Here is a 17,297-nt window from a genome sequence, read left to right as displayed (position 1 = left end):
GCGTGCAGCTATGGGGGCACAGGCAGCGTCCCGGCCCCTCTGACGGCAGCCACAGTGGTTCTTCTTCCTGCAGCGCTTGGTTGCCTTCAGCGTGTTAAAGTCTGGGTCCTGTTGGCATCGTGGTAATCGGTAAAGGCAGAATGAAAGATACAGTTCTGTAGTAGTTTGAATAATTTGATGTTCTTAAAGCCTTTGTGTAATGGTGCAGAAAGGGGAAGGAATCAGGATGTTTGCCTGTGGGGTTACAATCTGTCCTTAAACCTCATGGCAAGAGAAGTTGTTTTGGTTTCAGTCCCATTTGCAGTCACCTTCCTTAAGCTGTTCTAGCAAACCCAGTTGGAGGCTTTAATTATTTTTGCTTTGCTAGCTGCTTGTTTGCAGGGGTAAACGTCATGCTGTGGAATACCGTCAGTGTCTGGGGGTCTGTTTAACTAGCTTGAGTTTGGCTAAGTCCCTTTGAGAGAGGCGTTGGACCATTCTTTAAACCTCTCAGAGGGGCGCCATCAGTTGGCAACTGCCTGGTGGTCTTGCTCCCCTCTGATGCCTTCCTCACTACGGTGACTAACGTGTGGGCTGAAATGTTCATAAACCTTGTTGATCTGAAGTTGTATTTAATCTTGGGCCATTTCAGGGGAATTCTTTTGTAAGATGAAGTCATATGATGCTATGGAGAAGGGGATAGAGTGTCTTCAGTAGATCAAACCCTATTACAGTGTCATTACTGTTTTAGACCTGATGGCAATGACCCACACCCTGCTGTGCAGGCTAGTAGGGCTGGGATAAGACACCTTTATGTGCGTGATCATGTTCTCCGCAGCAGTGACTGTACATGATAACTGGGAGAGCCCTCTTCGTGGCTGTTGCCACAGCTCCCCTGTACTGGGCAGAAGACTCACCAAAAGGCAGGAGGCAGAGCCATGACGTGCCCCAGTGAGGAAGCAGCAGCACCAGTAACAGCTGAGTTTGTGGAAGGGCAGGAGCACAGGGGGCTGCTGCTGTGGGCTGCCCTGCACCTCTGCTCTGTCCAGCCATGGCATCGACACCTGGACCAGCCCCAGGCCCATTGCTGTCAGCGCCCAGGCACTTAGCATGAGACTGATCTTCAGTGAGAAGTCAGGCATCTCGAGCCTTGTCAAGGCAGTGTGAAATAAGACATCCAGATCCTGAAGGGAGATGATAAAAGGGGACAATGTGACTAAAGGCATAAATGGAGAAGAGCAGATGCATTCCTCTTGCCAGCTCTATTAAAATGATCACAATGTGCCCTCTGGGCTTCTGTATCTGAAAGGAAATTCTGTAGTAGAAGTTGCCTTGCAGGAGTTTTCCTGGCAATAGATCAGTATCGTGTATCCGGTCACTGACGGCGAACTCGAATTTAGGGGAAGAGGCATTGCTGCCATCCACCCTGGCACTGACTGTGCTTACCGGCAGCAGTAAGATGGGAATTAAGAGATGATAAGAGACAAACTCCATTTCTGCTTGAAAACCGCAGCTCTTCCACCTTCAAGAAGAGGTCTGTTGTCAGAACGGTAGAACAGGGATTTATTTACTCTATTACGTTGATGGGTTGGCTCAATAAGTTCAGGTGTAGGAAGAGAGGAGTTGGGCCAAAAGTAGCATCAGGGTGATTGTTGCCTCTTCACAGTCTCTTGTCATGGAGACTCTTGTCCCAGCTGCAAAGCACTGGAGGTGATTTCTCATTTCCCCACAGGAAGGTGAACAGTGCTCTTTGAGTGCAGGCGTGTGCTGGAGTCATGTCCTAGTCTGTTCTTGCAGCAGGGACTGAGCGGGGTGTGGTGGTTCTTACACCAGCACTGTGCTGTTTCAAAATAGCGATGAGGTAGTTTTGTGATAGTTTTCTCCTCACCTTGTTGTTCCTTAATGCCAAAGTGAGCTCAGACAGCCCTGGCAGAGCAGAGACTGTGCTCCACGCCGCCCATGGCTGTTGTCCTCACCTCGCGCATTGATGCATCTTCTGGTCACGGAGGAGGTGACTGGTGACTCACAAAGTCTCATTTCCTCAGGTGATGAAGACCTACCACATGTATCATGCAGAAAGCATCAGTGCTGAGAGCAAGCTGAAGGAGGCAGAGAAGCAGGAGGAAAAGCAGTTCAACAAGTCAGGGGACATCAGTGTGAATCTGCTGCGGCACGAGGACAGGCCTCAGCGGCGGAGCTCCGTCAAGAAGATCGAGAAGATGAAGGAGAAGGTGGGTGAGTGGGACGGGTGGGGGAGCCAGGCGGGGGCTGTCTGCGGGGCTCCCTGTGCAGTGGGGGGAGTTTGGCTCCGGCCCATTTCGTTTACACGTAACACCACTCCAGCTTCTGCAAATCCTCCTGGATGTTGGAATCTCCAAAACTGTTTAATTCCTGTGTTAATTTCTGAGAATGAGCAATAGCTTCCTCAGCTGGGAAGCATTCTCATGCGTGTTGACCCAGCACTGGCATTTTGTCCCCCAGCAAGCCTCTGTGAAGGGTTAATCTGTGCTAAACCTTTAGACTAATGATCTTTCTGAACAAACGCCCCAGATCCAAGCGCATCTGCTATTGTACAGAGTCTCGAATTCTGGGCCCTGTTCTAAATTCTGTAGCTTGGGCCTCTGGGCTGGATTCCACTTTGATACAGCTGCATAAATCTGGATTAAGTCCAGATGCATGTCAGCATATCTGGGAGGAAAATTTGGCCCTCTAATTTTGATTGATGCCAAAACCTCCATGAACGTACAGATAAGGAAGAACAGCTGTGCTTCGGATGCACGGGGTATGTCTGAGCAGAATGCACTTCTTGTGCATTGGCTGATTGTATCCGCGATGCTCAGATGTGCTCTCCTCCAGCCTGGCAAGGGTGTCTGTTATCACACCTGATACCAAATTTTATTAATTAACGTGTCACACCCAGGTTCTGGGATGCTGTGGGGCCCTGCAGCAAGAGGAGCTGTGTAAGGAGCATCCTATTTATGCTCTAATGCTCCGTTTTGCTTTTTCAGAGACAAGCCAAATATTCTGAAAACAAGCTGAAGTGTACAAAAGCCAGGAATGACTACCTGCTGAACCTGGCAGCCACCAACGCAGCTGTCAGTAAATACTACATCCACGATGTCTCCGACCTCATTGATGTAAGTGCTTCCTCCCTCTGCATGCATCCTACTGTTTTTTTCCCCTGACAAGTGCACAGCTAAGTCTTAGGCATGGTTTGGTTCTTAAATGCACTCTCACTTAAATGCACTTTCACACGTACATGATGGTAATGAAGGGGGATTTGTCGGGGCTTTAAAATATGCTTAATTGAGGCCTGATAACGTGCTGTAAACTTGGATTTTTTTTCCCTGTGTTTTTTTCCCTTGCAGTTACACGCATGCATTTGACTTCCCCCTCAGCTGATATAGGCATATATGGGTAGAACTGGAGCTGCCATTATATGGGAGTCAGCCTTCTCTGAATTTTGTGGTGGCCACATGATCACACAACAAAGTAATTGATTTTTATTTGTGCTACATAGAACCTTCTGTCATCAGTGTCTGGAAAAAAAAAGATGGAGTTTTTTTGTTATAACTGCATGGTATGAACTGGCATACATGCCAACACCTTTGTGAGTGCATAAGCAAGGAGTCCAGATTTGGATCCAACTCTGTGATTCAGGCACCTATAATATACAGTTACAAACTAGAAACTGCTTGAATGTTTTCTTCATCTTTCATGTCATATCACAAGCATGTTGCGGTCTGGTTGTCAGTGTATATTGTATTGGTTCTTGCTTTGGGACCGTGTAGAAACAGTGCTTTCCTTTACATTAAAGTGACAGCTTCATATCTGTGGCTTTCACTGGGTAGGATTTCCTGCAGCTGTAGCTTTTCCAAGTCCAGAGCCTTTGGAGTAGAATTTGCCGTGGGGCAAGCCAGGTGATCCTGAGGTTTCCACCTAGCACATTGATTAATCTGCATTTCAAACAGGTGCTCTCATGGAAATTGCATACATTTTCATTTTTGTTGGTGAAAACAGAAAAAAAAAAAATCTTTCTGTTACACATATATGCAGTTTTTATCAGTTTGAATAGGTGCTCAGCACTCTTTAGCTTTGGTGGCAGTTAAGACGTGCTGGCAGTTAAGCACACGTGGAAGTGCTTTCCTAGCTAGGGGCAGCACTTGCTGAGCTGAATCCAAAGTGTTCCTTGCACAACATAGCCTCAAGGCAGTGACTCCTGGAAGCAAGTTTTGTAGTGATGACAGGAATTGAATCTGTGTGTTTATCAGTGACTCCTACAAGCTGCCTTTAAATGATTCAAGAGAAGGGTTTTCCATCTCTTCCTTTGATAGGTGTCTTCATGGTGGTATAGATTGTACTACGCAGTTTCTTCCTTCTGAAGTTGCTTCAGTGAGCACATAAATAACTAATCTTTAAGTACCGGGTTAGCCTTCTGGCTTCATCATTACCTAAATGTATAATTTAAAAATGTGCTGCAGTGTTTATTTTTTTTTTCCTAACCAATTAATGTATATTTATTCTTTCAATCATTAATTAAAATAAGTCTGATGCAAAACCCCTGAGGAATATCAAGATTTTAAGATACAATAAAATATGTTCTTAGTATGTCCTTATTCGCTTTATTTAAGATGTGTTCAGCCATCTTAAAAAATACACTGAATAACTCAGTCACGGAAACAGTTGAACAGTGAGGTATGATAACACCTTGATTTATTCATGGGGTTTCTGGTTTTTGTTGTGTATTTTCTCTCCCTCCACACACACACCCTTCCCTCCTTCATTTTCATTTTATTTAATTTTATTTTTGTGGAGTTTTCGAAACTTATATTTCCTGGAGAGTTGGTGAGTTCCAGTTTAGTTCTGGCTGTTTATATTATTCCTCCCAACTTTATTTCCTTGTGCTGACACTTCCACTGGAGTCAGCATATGGCTTTTCTTCCGTGCTCCAGCAGTCCCTTCAGGGGACTTTAACTAAAGTATCTTCAACTCTGTGCAACTAAATTCCCCCCAGTTACATATCCTCTTAACCAATGAAAACAAAATATTGTATGTGTGAGTGGTATGTGGGTGTCCTAATTTTAAATCCCCGAAGCGAGAGCGCTTTATTTGAACAGACTTTTATAGAAATTCAATATATTTTGCAAGAGCATGTCATGAAGGTTTTCAGCATGGTCCAGAAGAAGGGAATCCCGTTTAATGCATTCCACTAATACTGAAAGCAATGGAAAGAAAAGACAGCCGTCAGAGCCCGCAACATTGGGCTTTCTGTAGGTGTGCAATGCATGTAAAGGAAAGTGGAGAAAAGAGGTGGTTTTAGCTGTGATTTTAAAGTTAGCATTTTAATCTTAGTACATTTAACAATAAGAGGATAGTGCCTCTCACTCTGGAACCCCAGTGTTGCTTGCAAACATCAGGTCTGTACCACTGGAGTATGCTGGGCGTGGGCCACCCGCCCTTTGGGGATGGTGTTCCCCACGAAGGATCCCCGATGATGTCCCCCACGAAGGATCCCCCTGTTGTTCCGTGGGACGCAGCAGAGGGGCTGAGGGCAGGGAGGTGAACTTGGCCTTCGTGCCCGGAGCCAGCAGAGCGGCTTCGGCAGGGCTGAGCCCTGGTGCTGGGCGCTTCGCCTGATGGGAGGAGCGAGTCTGGAAAAGGAGAGTGATTGTGAAGGTGCTTCAGAGTAGGAACATTGTTTTGTTTCAGATTGCAGTCTGGCTGGCCGTGCTTTAATGGGATCCTAGCAGGGTCGGTGCGTTGCGGTTATGCTAATTCTCCCAGCTCCTCCAGCCTGCCTCGCCAAGAGGGATGATTAACGATGTAACGGGCTGTTGTTCTGGGACACGGGGGGGTGATGGGGGCTCTTGCACACCCTTCACATCAAGCACAAATTGCCATGTGCAGTTTTTTGATTTGTACGCAAATCCGAACCGTCAGAACAGTGGAGCAGCTAATTTAGCAGCATTTTCCCCAAATCCCAGATGGCTTGGTGTCATCTATTAGGCAGAGCCTTGACATTTCTTCTGCCCTCAACATCACCGCAGAATAGTGACTTTTATAACAAAGCCTTTCTGCTAATCTCCTGCTCTGGTGAAAAACGAGGTCCCAGCTGCTCTGGGAGAGCAGAGAGTCCTCCCAGGGCTTCGGTTTTAATGAGAAATGTAAAACTCGATCAGAGGAACCGTGAAGTGGCACAGGGCGTGTCTGTCTCCTTCTGTCTCCAGCGGCCTTTTTGTTTCCTCCTTTAGAAAGGAGAAAAAGAATATGGAGACAGCTCAAATGAGACTTGTACTTAAAGTACACTGCTTGCCTCTTCCCTTGGAAGAAGCACGTTTATATCAAAACACGTGGGTTCTTCTCTCATTTCTGCCATTAACTATATGACCGAGTTAATCTCTTTGGTCGCGTATGTAAAGTGGAGATAAAGCTGTTACCCATCTCTCTGGGGCTCTGTGTGAAATGGCTGTAAAATATTTTGAAGTGTTCACACAAAAGATAACGCTGGATTTAGAAGGTACAACGTAAGGGTCGGTGTGAATACAAGCCAATCCACCACGCTAGTTCAGGCTCTGTTAAATCACTGTGAAACGCAGCTTGCCTCCCTGTAGATCGGTGTATTTGCCATAGCTGAGAGAAACAAGCAAGTAAAGGAAAGGAATTCCTAGGAATTTAATATTACTGCCAAATTTTTTGGACACTAGGAAAGTTAGGTGATGGCGTTGCCATTTTTCTTACGGTCAGGTGCTGTTTAGCCCAGAGAGGAAACAGAAACGGCCGTCAGAATTGTAACGCCAGGAATCTTCAGTTGGGTTCGCTTACATCACAGTAAGGCTTTGGGTAGTGCAACAACGTAGAGGCCAGAAAATGGAACAGAAAATACCTGTGTGTTGAAAAGAAACAGAGTAGAAGGAAATGAAGGGGACTGTCTGTCTCCAGCTACTGTTGGGGACTGCAGGGGTTGGGTAAGGCTGCTGTCCCCGCGTGAGTAACGGGGTGGGTGGCAGGACGGCTGGGCTGCTGGACACCCGGCTGCCCTCGTGCGCGTGGGCTGGCCTCCTGGGGAGAAGGGGTGCTCAGGGGTGCTGAGGCCGGGTGCCATTTCATTGGGATCTATTTTTAGGCGTCTCTTGCAGCTCTCCTTGTTGTCGTTTCCATCGTCGGCTAACTGCTGGGGCACGTCTGTGCCTGCAGACGCAGCGCGGGCAGCAGCTCGGCTGGGCAGTGCTCGCCCCAGGTGGTGGCACGGGGACGGCTCCCCCTGCCTGGGGGCTGCACGCGCCTCTGCTGGCTTTAACAACTGCAACTGGCTTGGACGAGTGGAAGGTCTCTTCTGGGGGGGTGCTCGAAGCCATTTTTTCAGCATGAAGAGCCTTTCAGTTGCACAGAGGTACAGAAGTGCCGCCTACGCTGTCCTTCGAGCAGGCTTTCTGCCAGGTGCTGGGCTCCTGCCGGGTGAGTTTGTCACGCAGGTGCCACGCGAGGCACAGCCGCCACTGCACCGTCGCGTGGAGCAGCCTCTGTGGCTCAAACCTCTCCGAGGGGCGAGTGCCTGTGCTGCAGCTTGATGTACGGTACGCCTGCAGCTGGGAGATCTGGCTTCAGGGCACTTTGAAATAGTCAACAGCACAGCAATAAAGAGAATAAACAGCTGTCATCAGGAGGAATTGGCAATCTCGGGAGGCTCGGTGCACTTCACTGCTGTGTCCATGCTGCCCGGTTCCCTGCAGAGGAGGCCATTTGGGAATGCTGCCGGTGGCCCGTAGCACCCGAACCAGGCAGCTCCCCCTGCTGCAGGGGGGGAGCTATGGGAAACAACGTGTTTTTAGGAAGCGCTGTCACTAAGTATGGTGGCAGTGAGCTGTGGCTGGGGGGAGGTGGGGGTGCCACGCAGCCCCACAGCGCGAGTGCTGTGCTCTGGCAGGCTGTGGCGAGTGGCGGTGACGCTCGGTGACACCCGTGGGCATCCCAGGGCACGTGCCGGGGGTGCAGGGCTCTCTGGGGTGCCTGATTTCCCGTGGTGCTGTGAGTCAGAGTCGAGAACAAAAATCTCAGCTGTTGCGGTTGCAGAGGTAACCTGTGAGCTTTAGTGCTGTGACAAAGCATGCCTGGCCTTTCAGAGAGCCCCAGGCAGCATTTCTGGAGCATGGATTGCCCAGCCAGGGCTGAGGTTGTCAGTGGAAGCAGGTGATGAAATCGGAAATAACTGGTTTGTTAGGGGCTTTATGCATTGTAAGAGAATAAGTGGTTAGGTACGTATGATCTCTTTCAAAACAGGGCTTGTGTGGATGAAGAGGAGCGGAAAGAGGTGTGCTTGCTTGATTTTCTTTCAGGAGTTTGGCATCTTTTGTTCGTATACTAGTACCCTGCTTTAGTAAACTTACATTCTAATTCTACATGCAGGTAATTAATAATAGCTGCCAGAGCTACCCATTTGTTAGGGGAACCGTAAATCGCGGTACTCTAAGAACAATGTCTTTTTCTAAGCTGTTCTTAGAGCACTATATTAAACTAGCAGAATCCAACCAATACAGATCTCCTACGTTTTGTCTGTCCTGGCTTTACTAATATGGCAAATCTGCATTTTTTGCAGACGTTTGCACCTAGTAACAATTTTTTCCTCATGTGGACACTGGACATTGAAATTGGCTTGCTAAATTAATTAAGCCCTTGTGCTGATTGTTTTATGGCTTAGAAGTATCGTGCAGGCTGTCAATTTTACTGCCTGAAGATAGTGAGCAGTCTTGTCTGATGGACCTTGCAGTTTGGTACAAAAAAGTAACAACATTCCTTTGGAAAAAAGAATTCCCTCTCGATGCTTTTTGCTGCTGCTTTTCCCAGTGGCTTGAAAAAATAGCCTCGAGGTTTTAATGTCCTGTAAAAGATTAATTTACCGATGAGTTCATCTTGGAAAAAGAAACAAAACAACACACACACAAAAGCCCTAAGAAAATGTACACAGAAGAGGGGTTGCTATAGAGAGATTAAGGAGCAAAATAAAATGTAGGTTAAAAATCCTTCAGAAAGAAACCCGCTCCAGGGACCATAGAGTTAATTAACTATAGCTAGATTTTGAAAAGGACTACATAACGTTCGGCTCTGTAATATTTGTAGTTAAGGAACCTTTGATTAGAAGTAATCAAATCTCACGCTTCAGGGTGTGAGTTGATTACTGTGTGTCGGGAAGGATCCCGTCCTTCCCCTGCCCCCACCCCTCTACATACTCCGTTCATATTTGGCTAAGGATGAATGGGGTGTGTAGGGGGTTTCACGTCTCCGTGGCTGCCTCAGGCAAAGCACTGCACTCGATGGGCCAAGACTGTTCCTTTGGAAGAGATTTACAGTAACTGCTGGTAATTGCAAGCCCGGGCACGGCTCGCACTGGGGACACGATCACCCAGTTCAGGACGCGTTTTAGAAGGACGTGTCAGTGGGCTGTGGCAGAAAGGCAGCCCGCTGCATAGGCCTCTTACTGCGAAAGCTTAAAAGATGGGGTTAGTCTGGGGCCTGTTGCCTTTATATTCAGAACAGGGTGCTTTTGAGGCCTGCCGCTGCTTTGCCGTGGCGGCCACCGCCCGCGGGCAGCCCGGGTGCCGCAGGGCTGCGGCGGGGCCCGGGGACGCGCTCGGCACGTGGCTCTGCTCAGCGGCGAGCTGGCCGGCAAACGGTGGGGGAAACGTCCACCAGAGGCAGGCAGCCCTCCTGTGGGTTTGCTTCTTCCCATCTCTTCTGAGCAATTATTTGTGCCCGCTGGTGCGTCTCGCTGCTTTCTGCCTTCTCCTGGCGCGGTTTAATTTCCAGTGCTGTCGGATCCACCTTACAGCGTGCGGAGCCGGTTTGCTGTGGCCAAGTGTTTCTGTGCAGCCATTTATCATCGTGCCTTGACCAGGATACCTGTGTAACCGAGATCGTTTCGGTGCTGTGTTGCTTTGAGGGAAGTGCAGTGACTGTAGGCTGCAGAGGTGCAGCTGTTCTCTTCTCTGCATTTTTAATACCCGGCAAGTAACCGTTCTCCACAGAAGTGACTGAGAACAGAAGCAGCGTGTGCTCCCTTTGGACGCTCCTCCTAGGGTCTGAAGATGCTTTCAGGTGCGGTTAGGCTCTAGTGTGGTACCCGGTGTTATCATGGCCAAGGGCAAATGTTATCCTGGTAAAACGTGATTTCGTGCTTTGCAACAGGCAAGTTAAATATCTTTTAACCAGTGAGAAAGAGATGGATGAACTGGTAACTTAGACAGCATTTCATTTTTTCTACCACTTCAGCCTCGCTTATTCAAAAACCCTCATGTTTTGCCTGCCAGCAGAGCGATTTAGTGTCCCGCAAGCGTGGGGTTCGAGGCCCTGCGGACGTCTGTGACCCGCATCCCTCCTGCATTGGGATGCATCTCTGCAGCTCGCAGCTGTGTGCACAACGTCAGGCCGGGAGCTGCCAGTTGGCTGCGCTGACGCGGGAGTGCGGCACTGGGCTCTGCCGCTGGACCTTGCTGCGCCGGGAGGCAGAAACAAGCGTCCTGGGGACATCTGATTATGAAACCCCCAGCGATGGATAAAGCCATAACTGTCCAGCTTTGTCCTCTCCCAGGAGCTTCAGCCCTCTCTCACGTCCCAGAAATAGATGTGCTGCATTTCTGGATCGCAGCCCTGTTGTTCCGCTGCAGTCTCCTTGCAGCCCCTCTCGCACGGCTCGGTCTGACGCGTTGCTCTCCTCCTACTCCCGGCCCTCCTGTCTGTCTCGCCTTGCCCCTCCTTTCCCTGCGGAGCCGCTGCTGGCATCCACATCCTGGGCGCTTCGCCGGGCCTGCCCGCGCCCCCGCTGCGGTGCCGCGGGCAGGGGCTGGTGGTCGCACCCAGCGGCGCGGGGGCTCACTGCCCCGCGGCTCCCACATGGCTCCCTTGGGGACTGGGAGGAGAGCTGCTAAGGGGTGGTTTTTGCTCAGCTGTGATTATGCATTCATAGCAGCAAATCCCCATGCTGTTGCTATACTTAGCATGCCAAACTCAATTATATTGAGAAGAGAGTTTAAAAGCAGGCTTTTGCTGCCAAAATACCGTACATTAGACAATTAGCTCAGAGTTTTATCATTTTCTCCAAGGTGAACATGAGAGTGATCAGTTATGCATGAGAAACTGCTCCATTGTGAGAGAGGAAGGCAACTGGCTAGCCGGGATGGAAGGGCTTGCACATACTGCAGGGCATTTCTCAGTGCCACCTTGCTTGAGCACCCGTCTGTGTTTGATAACCTGGGAAATGGTTTCTTTGCGTAAAAAGTACCTGCAGGGCTGTTGCCAAGGTGAGAACGGATGCCCTGGGACAGTCCGTGGTGTGGGTCCTCCAGCCCTTTCTTTTCTGGGGACCTCTGCAGGGCGCAGGAGAACCGTGCTTTCGCCTGATTTTTAACTCTCTCCTGCCTGAGCACCACCCGTGTCTTTCCCTGTAAAGCCAAGGACGTTAAACCCTAGTGCTGCGGCGAAGGTCCTACGCAGGGTAGTTGCACCATCTGGCTGTTTGTGCCCCTGGTGCCTGTTCTCCTGCAGTCTTCTTTTCCTCACCTTTTCATGTAGTATCGCAGTATGCAATTAAATATACCCCAGTACAACAGAGCTGATGTTTCCCTGGGCCATACACTGCTTTCCTGTGTGTTTAATGTGCACGTGACCCTCCAGAACAGTGACGGCAGTACTTGTGTGATACCTGTGCTTGGTGTTTCTCAGTGCTGTGACCTGGGGTTCCATGCCAGCCTCGCTCGGACGTTCAGGACTTACCTGTCTGCAGAGTATAACCTGGAAACCTCCCGCCACGAGGGCCTGGACATCATCGAGAATGCCGTGGACAACCTGGATGCACGGAGTGACAAGCACACCATCATGGACATGTGCAACCAGGTCTTCTGTCCTCCGCTCAAGTTCGAGTTCCAGCCCCACATGGGCGACGAGGTACTGTGCTTGCTGCCCAGGGCTGTGGGGCTGCCTCGCAGCCTGGCCTGGGCTAGGTCTCTCTACCATCATCATTACATTATTCCTTCCCTTTTTGTTCTGTCTTCACATGCTGCTATTCATGTTTCCTTTCTTAATGAGACGTTTAGCTCATTAGGGCTCCTCCTTTCAGTGTGCCTCTTGCTTCTTGCCTTTCCCAATTAGAATGCCTGTGGCTTGATCCTCAGCTGAACTGCCCAACAGATTTGTAAAGTGGGGCTTTGATTTACCTGCTGTAATTGGAAGACTTTAGAGCACAGCTTTAAAATGCTGGGTAGAAATGCCTTGTGCTGGCCCAGGTCCAGGGCACTGCTGCTTAGAAACTGGGCCACGCTGCCCTGGGGGATGTGAGGAGCTGAGAGAATCGTTTAGGTATTAAATGTGTGCGTCTGGTGGATGCGTGACCCACTGAATCCTCTCCTGTCTCTGGCATGGCTCTGCCCCAGGTGTGTCAGGTCAGCGCCCAGCAGCCTGTGCAGACCGAGTTGCTGATGCGGTACCACCAGCTGCAGTCACGACTGGCCACCCTCAAGATAGAGAACGAAGAGGTAAGGACTTGTCTGGGTCTCGTGAGCGGCCTCACAGGCAGCATTGCTCAGCCCATGATGCGGGGGGTTTCCTGGTGGGGTCGGGTTTGGGATCCTTCGGTGGCGGCGCTGAGGGCTCCCTTTGCAGCTCATGCATGAGTGAGCCCAGTATGAGCTGCTTGTTGGCCAGTTGTTTTGGCTCAAGATGTGGTGTTTTCTAGTCTGCTTCAAGAACATGCTGTCTTCTATGTCTGATAGGTACGAAAAACTCTGGATGCCACAATGCAGACTTTGCAGGACATGCTGACAGTGGAAGATTTTGATGTTTCAGATGCCTTCCAGCATAGCCGCTCCACTGAGTCGGTCAAATCAGCTGCTTCAGAAACCTACATGAGTAAAATAAACATCGCCAAGAGGAGAGCCAACCAACAGGAAACTGAGATGTTCTATTTTACAGTGAGTCTCATCTCATGTGATACAGGACACAAAGCATTAATTGCTAGGGCTGAGTCCCGTTTTAAATGCTCATTAGTGAAGAGCGAGAACCAATTCAGTCTCTTCAAGTATTTGTCTTCTGTCTGATTTGGGATTGGAATGCAATTCACAGTGGCAGGGCAATGCATAGGGAATGACAATTCAGTGTCTGCCTTGATTTTGAAGGAGCAACTGGAGCAACCAGTTGTGACCAAAAGCTTACAGAAGTCAGCAGGAGTGGCTCAGAACTGGGCAGCAGCCCCCAGCCAGACTCAGAGTGCGTTGCCAGCCGATGGCCTTTCCTGGAGGCCTTCACTCTTTTGAACCATTAGTCAAACCTTGCTTTTCTGGTCTACACAGCTAAAATCTGCCCTTGGCCCTGGGGATGAACTAAACAGTTGTTTGCATCTCACACAAGTGCTGTAGGAAGCTGTGATAGCCTTGTTTTGCTGCTGTGTGTGTGTGCCAGGATAGAGGCAGCTGTGCTGCGTGTGCCCTGCAGCCTTGTCCAGTACTTCACAGCCATGCTGGTCCTAAGGTTCTCTGTTATAATACTTGAAGTATAAATAGTAAGACAGCAGCTCAGCAGAAGCACCCCTCATTTAAATGTGGTTACTAGGCTAACATTAATAGCATCCTGTGATAAATATGTATGCATAGGAAAGCTTCTAATTTCTCTAACAGTGTTATTATTCCAATTTACGGGGGGGTGGGGGGGAATCATTGACAGTTTTGAGTTGTGCTTGTTTTTGATTAATTTTGCAAGAATTTGGGATTTTTCCCATTTTTTTGACTTTCATTTTCTACGTCTGATTCCCTTACTCCTTGTCCATAAAATTACTTGCTCTGGAGTGTTACTGGGTGTACAGCAGTCTGACAATGGCACGAGAAGCTGTGCTGCACAGTTTGTGTCGCCCAGCTCACAGTGTCTGCCTGCCTGGGCTGGGCTGGGCTGGGCTCCCACACCGGGTGTGCTCGCTGCTGCATCGCTTGCGTGCACAAAGGCAAAGCCCCCGTCAGTGCAGGGAAAACCTCTTTGAATTTCCAGCCTGTTCTCAGAAGCCTGACAAAAGAAAGCTTGCTTTGAACTCTTTTCTTTGGAGCTCCTCGCGTTCCCAGGCAGGAGGTGCAGCACCAAGGAGACTGGGCTAATAAGATCATCAGGACTGGGGCTTGGGCAGTGAGAAGCGATTAGAGTGTGCTCCATCCTGCGGTGCATCTGACGCCTCGTTTGTTAGAGCCTGACAGCCTCTCGGAGTCCCTGTCAGAAGCCCCAGGCAAAAGTGTACATCAGTTACAGATGATTTTTGCTGAGAGACTTAACCCACCTTGTTTGTTTTGTTCTTAATTCCAGAAATTTAAAGAGTATTTGAATGGCAGTAATCTTATCACGAAGCTCCAGGCTAAACACGACTTGCTGAAGCAGACTCTTGGGGAAGGTGAGTTGCGGAGTTAGGTTCAGAGAGAAATGTCCCATCAACTCTGGGAGTTGTGCAAAAGCAGCTGTGGAACATTTTCACGTGGAAACTTTCTGAATTTCTTCCAGGTCATGGGATTGTCCTGCTATGTAGACATTCAGCAAATGCTTAGCCCAGAAATGCAGAATGCTGTGTTTCAGCATGAGCTGATTCTCCTTAGGAAAAAATCTGGGTTTGCAAAACACTTGTGTGGAATTCTTTGCTTTTTCAGCGAGGAATTGGCTGCAAGCTTGCTTTCTGCAGGTGCCAAGGGAGAACAGGAAGGAGGCATGTGAAGCCAAATGCTTGCTTTTATGTGCCTTAGAAAAAGGAAGAATAAATCAGCTTTCTTGGCCTTGGGAGAAATAAACAGCATGTGAAATGAGTTCAGTTTTTTCAGTGGATTGACAAATACTTTAAAAAATGAACAGATCTTATCACTGGTAATATGCTGCCATTTATATGAAATCCAAGCACTAAAAATACACGAAGGGAATGAGAATATTGACAGCCAGAAGAGCGTCTGCCTGATTACGATTAGATGGGCTGTTATCTCATAGGAAAAGCCAAGGAGCAGAATTACTCCGCTGTATTCAGATGCTATTAGTGGTCCTCCACGAGGCAGTTGGATAATCTCCACAGCCTCCCCGGGGGCTTTAGCCCTTATCAGACTCCCCCTTCCCTGTTTGAATTTGGCCAATCCCCAGCTAGTGTAAATGAGCACTTACTGCAGAGGACCTGTGGTGCATTTGGTTATTTTTTTAAAGATGAGCTTCATATTGCAAATAAACCTTTAATGTCAGTGGGAATAGAAGATGCTTTCCCTCCCTTGTGACTGAGCCTTGGACTTGCAATGTGCCTCTTAGACGAAAGGGTTCGCATGGCAACCAGCTCGGCATCTCCTGCAACCTGCAGGGCTTTCAGGCTCATTCAGCTTTGCCACAAACAATTAACTCAGGGCTTACAGAACCAGAAGCAGGGGCGTGAATGCTTTTGCATCTGTGTTTTAACAGTGATTTTCTGGTGACTAATTTGCAGACTTGATGGAAACTTATGTTTTTTCGTAGGTGAAAGAGCAGAATGCGGAACAACCAGGTGAGAAGTTTCTTCTATTTCATCTGCTTTTGGGAAGGACCTTTAGCTCGTGCCGGCAGGAGGAGGGTGGTTTTCTTTGCTACTGATACAGCTTGGTGGGGTTAAGAGTCAGCTATCTTCTAGCTGCCCTGTGCTGGCAGGCTGGAGGGCGGGCAAACCCAGGCTCTCCAGATCGCTGACCTGCTTCTCAGCTGTATGGCCTAAAGTGGAGTAATTAGGGTGATGACAAACAGGCCCTTGTTTTTGCTGCAGTGTAATTTCTAGCTGGCTGGCTTGGAAGTGCCTGGGAGTGCTCTGTCAGCACGGTGCGCTGCAGCGTCTTCTCGGCACAGCTGAGGTTGTGTTGTGTTCAGACAGTGCAATACAAGTGTGCCCACCTGCTCCCTGCCATCCCTGTTCACTTAAGGACTTTGATATGTCTCCTGAAAACCTCTCCCAGCTCTGGCTTCTTTACCCAGGAGCACAGAGAGTGTTTTTATTCTTAGACTTTCATCCAGCTACAGCAGGAGATATTGCTAGGGGTGAATGTAGCAGGCAGGAGGCTTTGATCTGTGTCCAGTCCATAAAGCATCTCCACAGAGCTCTAGTGGCTTGCTCTGAGTGTGCTGGTTTCCGAACAGTAAGACATAGGCCAGCAAAGCCTGCAAAAATCTCCCCAGAACATTCAGAACCTCTTTTTGTGTCATCTTTTTACAATCCTATTTCAGCGTTTAATTAAATTTGCAATACCAGAAAGAAAAAAAAAAGACATTCCATGTGAGAAATGCTGAAGCAGATGGTGATGACTTGATCGCTGGGCTGCCTTTCCAGGCAGGAAAGAGGCTGCCTGGGCAGAGGGCAGAGGCCAGCGGGTGCCTTGGTCTGCCTCCTTCTGGCTGGAGGTGGGCTGTGCTGCCGGTGCCAGGCTGGGAGCGGCGTCAGAGCCGGAGCCCGCTGGGGCTCCAACGCAAGGTAGGGAGGTGCCATTGGGACAGAGCGGCCTTTCGAGCCTTCAGTGGGCAAGAGAGTGGGGACACAGGCTGAGAAACCCAGATATCCTCATGTCTCGCCACAGCAATATGTTCCAAGGAGCTGCTCTTGAGCGTGCTAGGAGAGGTGCCTGCCTATGGCACTGCTGGGTGCCCTGGGCGGGCGGCTGGCTTTGTCCAGCCCGGTGCTCCCAGGTCCCCTTCGGATCAGCAGTTACGGCAGCTGCTCCCTCCCTGCTGTCGCTGCCTCCCCGGGGGGTCCCAGCAGAGCTGCTGTGCGGGGCTCTCACGTCTTCAGCGCCCCAGTGTTCGCCTGTGCTTGGCTGGTGAGCTGAGCTCTGGTCCTCTGGATGCACCACGCAGGGTTGTCTGCAGAGCTGGCAGATGAAAGCACACCGACACAACTAGGTATAAAATCTCACAGAATTTGCTCTTGAGTACTTTCTCAGGAGCGGGTGCCTGTGGACTGGTGGTGTGTGTAGCAGGCCAAAACAATCAAAGGAATGAGTAACAGCCTCCTACATGAGGGATGATGGCACAACTCCCTGCTGCTTCTGTTTGCTTTTGTTTCAGTATTTGCTTTTACTTCACAAAGGAAAATAAACACGAGACAATCTCCTCCTTGTGCGCGGCAGCACTGTAAGCGCGGTCAGAACAACCTTCCCACCACATACAGCCCAAGGCCGCGCTGCTCTGGCTGCCTGGCTCCAGGGCATCACCCAGCGAGAGGAGATTACACCGCAGCAAACGGCTCTGGGTCCTTTTAGTTTGCAGCACACGGCTGCTCAGCTGAGAGTCATGCGGGCGCTTCACTGGGCAGTCAT

The 17,297-nt window shown here is 49.4% G+C and overlaps 1 protein-coding gene across 4 annotated transcripts in view; it reads left to right on the top strand.

Annotated features, from left to right (window-relative positions):
• SRGAP3 (SLIT-ROBO Rho GTPase activating protein 3) overlaps nucleotides 1–17,297 on the top strand; it is a 106,164-nt gene that overhangs the window by 67,363 nt on the left and 21,504 nt on the right. For all 4 annotated transcript variants that reach the window (XM_040568317.1, XM_040568319.1, XM_040568316.1 and 1 more), the window contains exons 5-11: nucleotides 2,025–2,210; nucleotides 2,988–3,116; nucleotides 11,692–11,913; nucleotides 12,399–12,500; nucleotides 12,738–12,935; nucleotides 14,308–14,392; nucleotides 15,478–15,505. In XM_040568317.1, coding sequence (XP_040424251.1) covers nucleotides 2,025–2,210; nucleotides 2,988–3,116; nucleotides 11,692–11,913; nucleotides 12,399–12,500; nucleotides 12,738–12,935; nucleotides 14,308–14,392; nucleotides 15,478–15,505 — 950 coding nt within the window. The remainder of the gene's footprint in view (nucleotides 1–2,024; nucleotides 2,211–2,987; nucleotides 3,117–11,691; nucleotides 11,914–12,398; nucleotides 12,501–12,737; nucleotides 12,936–14,307; nucleotides 14,393–15,477; nucleotides 15,506–17,297) is intronic.

The sequence above is a fragment of the Cygnus olor genome, chromosome 10 (genome assembly GCF_009769625.2).
Source record: "Cygnus olor isolate bCygOlo1 chromosome 10, bCygOlo1.pri.v2, whole genome shotgun sequence".
NCBI classification, from domain to species: domain Eukaryota; kingdom Metazoa; phylum Chordata; class Aves; order Anseriformes; family Anatidae; genus Cygnus; species Cygnus olor.
The sequence above is the reverse complement of the archived record's forward strand: the minus strand, read 5'-3'. Positions and strand labels throughout refer to the sequence as shown.